Below are 9,309 nucleotides of genomic sequence, written 5' to 3'. Positions count from 1 at the left end.
TGCAGCAGTGGCTGAACATGCAGATGTGTCTCAAAGCCTCTGTGCTTCGTAGGCTGTGGTCCGGCTGCACCTTCGCACTCCCGCTGCGCCCCATTCAGTGTTTGTAGCTGTGGTACAACCGCGTGGATGCCGACGACGCTGCAGCGACTTTGCGCAGACACAAATTTGCTGCCATATCGTTTTGCATCCGGCGGGTTGAGTCACATCTGAGAGTGTAGTGGCAGGGCGCAGGGAAGGTGCGAGTCGTTCAGACCAGGTCTTGGACATCCGGCTATAGGCCACACGTCACTCAAGTAGTACATCGATGGCTCGTGGTTGACCTGAATCTCTGCAAGCTTCTGCACGGACAACGCATTTTTTATCCTTTCTTTTTAATAGAGCAATTTGTGTTTGGCTGTGATAGTAAAAAGGCAACATTTTCAAATTCACGACGCCAGATCAGGCCAACCCAAGCCGAAAGATTCACTACTAATGCAGCAAAAGAGAACTAGAAAATAAAACAGAAAAAAAGGCTAAAGTAAATGACATGCGTTGAATTTAAGGCACAGCCCATGGGCCAAGGAACAGTTTCTTTTTAAAAAACAATTTGGCTTTCCCCCTCTCTTCACTGAGCTACTTCTCAGATAAGCAACATGTCGATGGATCATTTTTACACCGAAGCTTGTGTGTAATAAACATTCTCTCAACAAGAGGTACGTAATACAGCCACACCATCACCAAAAGGGATGATAAGAATCAACCATTTACAACAAACGGCATTATGATAGTAATAACATTAATAACTATATATTATATACAGCACAATAAATATATGTTTGTAAACAGCGATAAAACCAGAAAATTGGATTACAGGTAAGGGCATTGGGTGAGGCTGAAAGAAAGAAATCTTGGCACAAAATAAAAGATAAAATAAAAAGTTTGGAATTGACACAATCAAAACCAGCTCTTTAAAAAAAGCGATGTGCAGTATTTCAAGTGTTTTTTTTTGTTTGTTTTTTATACATTTGTAAATTTTTCTATATTTTATGTACAGAGAGAAAAAAAAATGTATATTTGGGTATTGTAACTGCCAAGCCTGTACTGTGGTCTATGCTACAGTTAAATATTTACTGTACCACCTTTATATTGCAAAAACAACTCAACAAATAGAAAAATATAACAATAAATAATAGCATCAGGTGTCAAGTGAAAAAAATGATAGAAACATGGAAAAAGGAAGAGTGTCTTGGCCAAGGTGTGAGACAGCCCTGCTCAAGCCTAAGTATTCATGAGTGAGTGTTTTGGCGAGTTTAAACATATCAAACATATTTAAGCGGTGATATATGAACATATATCAGTGCATTAGAGTATCTACGTAGATGATAGTCTCATCTGATGACTACACAACGGAGCTGATTGTCTTGTCGAATACAAAGACAGCAACTGGGTTTAATGTTGTGACGGCAAAGTGAAGAATTATTTCGATGAAAAATAAATTTACACCGCTCAACAGAAAATGAAGTGGCTGGAAACAAGCAGGTATGCAGCTGTTGGTAATGTGCACATCAAACGAAATGGACACCAAAAATAAAAGGAAGGACAGTAAAAATCTCTCATAACATTGGTATAAAATCACACCAGTGGTTTTTAACACCATTAATATTTCTGAATACTCTGAACACGAATCAAGCTTCTAAAAAAAAGGTGCTTTTTGTATCAACTACAAAGCATTGCATTGTCTCATGATGTGTTCAAAGGAACTGCAGGCAACAACAATAAAAGGTGAAGGCTTCATCCACATCATAAACTGTTTCAATGAGAGTAAAGCAAAAGGTTCCTGCACCCTTCTCAGTGAAAACTCTTACCCAAATAATTGTTATTATGAATAGATTCTACTAAGTCGACTAACCAAATGTGGGTCTAGTAGCATGGGAATAGTAGTATAAATGCTTTTGGAGCAAGTGCAAACACCTCAGAACACTCCGAATATAATCCAGTCGTAAAGATATTCCTTCAAAACACTGAATATCTGTGACACATTTCTCCCCACTGGTTTCCAAAAGTTCTCTTATCTTCTTTGCCAACAAAAGGAAAGCCTCAGATTGCAAAAGTAAATTCTAGAAAATATCTGAATCTTACATACAGTACGATACAAAAATTAAAGAGGTCTAGGACAGCGCAATTGCTGTGTAGATGTGAGCTTTGTATCAGTCAGGTTTTCAAGGAAGACTTCTACATGCGTCTCGAAAAAGCTCCCCAGTGTGCTGCAGCTTTCATCTCTGCAGCATTCCGTCGGGTTTTCAGTGGAACGGCAGCATAAAATGCCTCCTAATTCGCAGAGGGGAGGAAATGACCTAACCGAGATGGGTCTGCTCCTCGAACACGCCGATTACCGTCTCTGTAGAGTGTGGGCACTTGATAAAACACAGAAACACTGCTAAACTTTCAGGCAAGGTTGAGACGAAGCGGAAAGAAGGAAAATGGGATATTATGTGTCGTGTGGACAGCACTGAGCAGACTGAACTGCTCGTCCATGTACTTAACTAAAGCTCGTGAAACGGAGGCGTAAAAGTGAAATAAGGGCACACCACTTCAGTACAGACAGGAATGGAGAGGAGTTTTCCTGAGTGCAAAAAAACTTGAAGAAGTACCGGTGGGCGTGTCTGAACAAAGCTGACGGGAGGAGTGGCAAAGGTGGAGAGCAGCACACGCTTTGGAACCATAAACATAGATGTATAAAAAACACAGACAGACTCCACAAAACCCAAAATATATTCTATAAATAATCATCTGTCATTACTAAGAAGAACAGTTAATCAGGTGCTGTCCATCAACTGCTATGTGTGGGGAGCTTCCTCTTTCTCCTCTCCCTCCTGCTGCTCTGCTGCCTCTTCCTCCACAACAGACGGTTGCGTGCAGGATGTCTCCCCCTCTTCCGTTACCTCCTCTTCCTCGTCCACGTCATCCTCCCCCACCTGTTCGTCCAAAGGAATCTCTGTTGATTCAGAGTCCTGCGTGCAGAGTGTTTTAGAGTCAGTACAGCTGTTCTCCTCCTCGTCTTCGTCGTCTTCCTCCTCCAACTCCTCCTCCTCCTCCTCGTCATCCTCCTCCTCCGGCTGGCTGCCGCTGTCTTTCTCAGTGTCCGACTCCCCGTCCTCCTCCAGGGTGAGCTCAAACTGGAACTTGTCCCCGGGGGGCCGACTGCCATCCTCGGGGTCGTCCAAGGCAGGAGAGGGGCTTTGGGGAATGGTGCTTTGGTACCACTCCCTGTTGTCCTCCAACGTGTCCAGGATGTCCTGGGCATCCGGGTGGACCAGGTCAGCCCAGGTCTCCCACAAAGGGTGAACGATATAGTCTATAAAACCAACCTACAGGATGCATGGGGGAAGAATAGGTAATTTAGTATGTGTACAATATAACACATATGTCTGTGTCTGTGTGTGTGTCTGTGTGTGTGTGTGTGTGTGTGTGTGTTACCTGGCTCTTTTCTACCGAGGCATTGTGTTTGTCACACATAGGGCTGATCTCCATGCCCCTCTCTCTCTCTCGGTCCCCCTGGCTGAAGAACTCCTCCATGATGCGGTCCGTCCACTGCCGATACAGCTGGAGGGGCTTGGTGGGGTTGCTCAGATCTGCACAGTGCACCATGTTCTGGAGAACCTGAATATAAAAAACAGAAAGGTATTAAAAGAAGGTGCCCATGCTGGCCACACTTACGACTGCTTCAGGCTGAAATCCTCTGATTTTCATGAAATTGTTGAGGTAGATTTGTGAGTTTGAGTTCAGCTCTGATGTGACTAATTTGTTAATATGCACCTCTAAGAGAATGGAGAAAACCAGAGAGTCCGAAATGGGGGAAGCTACTATATTACAGTGTCACATGACCTACACAGTGACAAGGAGGCACTAATGACATATTTTTCTCCAGATATGAAAGGTTTTCAGAAGCCTAAAAGTTGCAGAACCTAAAAGGGGACCCGGCGATTCTGTGACTGTACATTAAAATCACCAAAACACAGTGATACGGATGTTCCCGTGACTGGTTAGTCTGACCTGTATCCTGTCAGAGTAGTTGTCCAGCAGCAAGACACCCGAGCTGGTCACCTTCTTGGTTTCCACCATCGTTTTCAGATCAGCCAGTAGATTCATGTGCTTGGACATGTCGGTTGCTAGCACCTGGGAATACCCAGAACAAGCCGTTAGCATGCAATACATAAATAAAGGGATTGTATAATGTAGTGCACATAATGCATTCCACTTCATATTTCTTTTCACTTACAATGTCAATGACCATCTTTCGCAGTGATTGTCTTTGTTTTTTGGTCAGATTTTGGAAGATGTCACAGTTCTCCTCTTGTAGAAGCTTGAAACCAACCGCTAGATGGTGGTTCTCCAACACCGACGAGTCGTTGTACATCAACGCTAGCTCTGAATCTGCACGGAGCACACCATCGATCATTTTAGCTTGAGGAACTGGAGTTTTTCTGGTTTTAAATAGTATTATAAAAACATGACATTTATATATTTAAATACATCTTATCAACAGAATGCCGTGCTAATACGGCCTACAAAGTTCACTCAATAGGCCTCTCCAAATCTTATGAGTGTTGACACGTGTATCATCCATCCCCTGCTCTGAGAGTGGCAGAAGAAAGCACCAGCATGTTTTCCTGAGAGGTCTCCCCACTGGGTCATTTGAAGGTCCTCTAGCTGTATTTAGATTTTCCATTAAGATGCATTAGTCTTGGCCACAGTGGAACAGAGCAGCAGAGGGGAGAAAGGGGATCCTGCTCTGTTGCTCTGAGGCTGACAGAAGATCAGTTTGGTGGCTCTGAACTAGGATGACTCACACTGCCTTCACTGCAGGGATTCCCCATTTGGGCTTCTAGGAAGCACAACACATTTTGTGAGTTAAGTGTGCGAGGGAGTGCAGTGTATTTTCTGTTCTGATAAGTACTTCCTCTAAATTGCCAAATCAAGGCGATATTTGTGGCACATCTGTGGTTTATACATGATAAACGAGGACACCAATTCTGTAAAGATATTTTACTGTTGATTGAAACAAATTCTTCAATAAAGTGAAAACCACATATGGCATTTGTTTAATTATATTATAACCTTTCAACTGCCAACAGCTATCTCAACTTTTTCAGCAATTCAAATATGTCTGATGTTGTGCAAGACAAATAAATGATAAGCCTCCGTTAGATTAACAAAGATATACAGGCTGTTGTTAATCGACTGCAGAGACAACATCTCTTCAAACAATGTATTCTTTTGACCAGCATGACGAACCCGTCTGATGCTGCTGCACATGATACCATTTACTGTGAGAGGTATATGAGAAAATATGATGTATTGCAATGTGTGTGGCATAACTACTATCCCACCTTGTTACTCTAACAACAGCATGTATACTACATAAGATGTCAAACAAAGGTTTCCCTAAGCAGTGTGGTCTACTACATCCAAGTCTTTGACGGGATGTTTGCTTCCTGACATGTTAGCTTGAGTGATGATAATGTGCTACAAGGAAAGGCTACTATTGTATTGTGGGAGCCATTGATTATCTCTCTGAACTCCCCTTCCTTGGAATCACTTGTTAAAGCATCATACATGACTAAAAAATGGCACGTGTCAATGCACATAATGTGCATGTGTGTACTGTTTAAAATATTTTATGCAGTAACTATACATCCAAGTTTGGTTTATACGTGAAGTTTCTTTTAGGAGAGAAAGGTTAATTGTCTGCAAAATTCTAGTGTGAGTGTGTGAATGTGTCTGTGAGTGTGTGTGCCGGCGAGGCAGAAGCTACAGTGCATGTTCCCACCTGGGTAACAGACTGTTCTTGTATGTGAATACGCACTAATGACACTGCTGAGGCACTGACGTAGCTGCTAAGACAGCGCCATATTTAGACTCACTGGTGTTGATGAGGAACTGGTTGGAGACACCAGGATGGTCCACGTCGTGAATTGCACTGGCAAAGATGGCAGCTAGGATCTCGAGGTCTGTGAACACAGCCTGGAAGAAAAAAGAGCACAGAGGGGAGGGGGGGAGGGCATTGATGAGAGAACCAAATGGCTGGACAGAAATAACCCTGCAAGTAAGAGCCATTGATTGGAGCTGGAGTTTGATTGAAGCTGATTGTGGAAGCGTTGGCGCGTACATGTATGTCTGTGCATGTGTTCAAGTGTGTTCACCTCAAGGGCAGGGGTGGATAGCAGCACGTGAGTTGACTGGGTGACGTCAGCAGCATGAATGTTGTTATGGTAGGCCACATCGCCATGATAATGGTCTTCTAAGGTCATCAGGTATGTTATAAAGGTGTCAAGTGGAATTTTAAACGTTTTGAGCAAGTCTCTCTCCTGCAAACCACAAAAACACAAGAAGAATTTTGTGGTCAAAACAGTTTCAGGATTCAACAGGCATTTCATTTTGTTGTGAATGATTAAGAGGGGGGGAAGACGTGACAGTCCTTACCTGGAATATAGTGTACATCATGACTGTCAGTGGCCGATTCCCAGAGAACTCTGCGATTTTAAAAACGTTACGGCCCCATTTATTCACATGCTCGAGCTCCTGAAAAAAGGAATTAGATAGGAATTAGATTTTCTTCCTTCTTTCTTTTCCTTCATTATCACCTGAGCCCCGAAGCCAAAGGACATTTCAGATAGTGTGCGATGTATTTATGTGAATGTGCAGTTTATTTTAGTTGCTGCACGGTCTGTCAGGACCCACAAACACACCGTAGCTAGTTCATCCTCGGTCTCGGTCTTGACTCCGAAGCGAGCGATATTAGAGTTTGTGAGGCTCGAGGAGTGTTGCAGCTTTTTCACCCCAATGATCTGAGACATGGGCTTGTTCTTCTTCTCCTTCTCCTTCTGCGTCTGAGGGGATGGCATCTCCACTTCATGTTGCTTGTCTAGAGAAACCCAGTGAAACACAAGTGGGAGGAGAATATAAAGACGACGGAGCCATTTGTTGCACACTTGGATTAATAATGTATTGTTTCAACCAGAAAAATAAAGTGTTCTTCCTGTAAGTAGTGGCTGAATTAAATATGATGGTCCAACTCAATCCAGGTTGAAGTAAAACAAAACAGAATAATTGTTCTGGCAATTTAAACAGTGTTTCAGATTGCATGTGCTTGGCCAAATACAAAACTCTACTCACTCTGAAGCTTGGCATCATATTCATTTAGAGTTTTTAAAATTCCAAACCAGTGAGTCTCTCCTGTCATCACTCACCCAGGAAGGTGCTGGAGATGAACTCCGACACCTGGTTCCCAGAGCGGCTCATCTCTGATAGGTGAGTCAGCTCCCTGTTCAACATCCTCTTGAACTGAAAGATGGACACACGCACACACACAGAGATGAGGGGTTTCACAGTGTGTAATACAGGGCCGAAAAATCACAATTTCACAATTTACAACTGATACTCAAGTACCATATACATACTTGAATACATATTACCCAATAATAACACAAAACAATTAAAGAGACAAATACACTTTGCCTTTTCCAGTCACATCACAAGAGCTGCACCAGGAACGTCACCATTTCTGGTTTGACACGTGCACACAAACACACAAAGCGGATCAGAGTGCTACTGCCAGGTATGTAGGTAACCAGTAACCCAATTTCCCACATCATTTTTTTTTCAATTTTCAGCTTTCCTCTGCCGCACTGCCTGCTCCTCCCTGCCTCTCCCTCACCCTATTCTCTCGTCCGTCTCCTCTGCCCACTGTAATTGGAGTGGCAGGCCCAGATTTAGCTGCAGGTTTTGATTTGAAGACCAAACTGATTGACGTGGAGGAGGATGCTTGAAATCAGTGGCTTTCTAAAGTGGCTGGCGAACAACAGTTACCAAACGGATTGGGAAAAAAAACAACAACTCCCGCACAAAAGTTGCTGCTTTGTCTGACTCAGTCTGGATTCTGTCCAAATAAACAATTTATGTGTATTGATTAGGTATACATCAATTTTGATCACTTAAAATAGACCATTACTACACTGCAGAGTGCTTTCTGCGCAATTGTGTATTGACATCCTATTGATTAACACCCATGGGCATTCATTGGGTGGCTTTTGAAAATGGAGACATGGTGTGCTTTGGTCAGGTAGAAAGAGCCCACAGAGGAGCAAATGACAAATACATGACATGTAGAGCTGTATTAACAAGACACATATCATATGTGTTATTATAACAAATAGGAGATAAAATCACCTATTTGAAAAAAAAGATAGATTTTTGCTTTTTTTATTCAAATGTGTGGCTAACCTAAAAACCATCCCCCATAAAATCAATAAAATGTGGAGCATCTCAACTACCGAGAGGATTGTTGACCTAAAAAAGTCTTTACAGAGCTCTAAGAGTTGCTGATTTATTCCATCTGAGAGATTAAAATACCGGAAATAACCGGCGAGAATTTAACAATTTCCAGGTAAAAATGTCTGCGCTTTTTAAATCAAATTCACCTGAAAATGTAACTTCGTATGTTCCTCTCTGCCGCACCTCCAGCTATGTCTACACCTTTTAAAGTACAGTGTAGGCGTTGTCACTCCATCCCCATCACAGATGTATTAAAATGAATGATGGATCCAGAAATGTCACACCTTTGAAGCTTTGTTCAATGGACGACATATTTGTGAGGATCAACATGCAGTAAGTGCTTTCCATTTGTGGTCATACAATCCTGCATGTGTCAAGGATGAACCTCCGTTACAAAAACACTCTGGAAATGAATAGAAACAATCACATTGAAATATGAAAAAACGTCTGAATAATTAATTTCAACACACTAATCCAAGACCACATCTTACCTTTATATATCCCCAGGACACAGAGAGCAGATAATTCGCTTCAGGCATTTTGACAAATGAACACGAGCAATCCAGAAACAGAAAGGTGCAGGTTTGTAGCCCAAAATACAGTTTGGATGATGAAAGTGCTAGACCGCTAGCAAAACAAAAACCGTCCACAGCTCTGGCCGGTAAAAGACTTTAACCTGAAGAGCCTTCAGAGCTCGGTTTAGTGTCCGAGAATATCCACAGAAAGGAGCCCATGTTGCGGGAAGCCGAGAGGAAAAGCAGATTCTGAGAGAGGAGCAGCGGGAATGTGGCTCCCCAAAGATGAGACCACACACACTGTGATACACATGACATGTGCACACACACACACACACACGCGCGCTTGGATACAGGGACGCACTGCTGAGGGTGTGAATAATTGATGATGGTGCGGATGCTTGGTAGATGCCAAAGCACCAGGACAGCACACACACACAAACAATCTGTCAACAGCTCCCAAACAGGCCTGACTGCCTGC

At 42.7% G+C, this 9,309-nt stretch overlaps 1 protein-coding gene across 1 annotated transcript; it reads right to left on the bottom strand.

Annotated features, from left to right (window-relative positions):
- Positions 1 to 2,816: 2,816 nt before the first annotated feature.
- Positions 2,817 to 8,852, bottom strand: LOC306739829 (3',5'-cyclic-AMP phosphodiesterase 4D-like; the record flags this gene model as incomplete). The annotated part of the gene is made up of 10 exons (XM_079221892.1): positions 2,817 to 3,347; positions 3,457 to 3,639; positions 4,033 to 4,155; positions 4,259 to 4,413; positions 5,904 to 6,003; positions 6,183 to 6,347; positions 6,463 to 6,561; positions 6,729 to 6,904; positions 7,230 to 7,323; positions 8,805 to 8,852. 10 exons carry the CDS (start codon positions 8,850 to 8,852, stop codon positions 2,817 to 2,819), a joined length of 1,674 nt encoding a protein of 557 aa, XP_079078018.1.
- Positions 8,853 to 9,309: the final 457 nt, after the last annotated feature.

This window comes from Taurulus bubalis (assembly GCF_910589615.1).
Source record: "Taurulus bubalis genome assembly, chromosome: 8".
NCBI lineage: Eukaryota > Metazoa > Chordata > Actinopteri > Perciformes > Cottidae > Taurulus > Taurulus bubalis.
The sequence above is the reverse complement of the archived record's forward strand: the minus strand, read 5'-3'. Positions and strand labels throughout refer to the sequence as shown.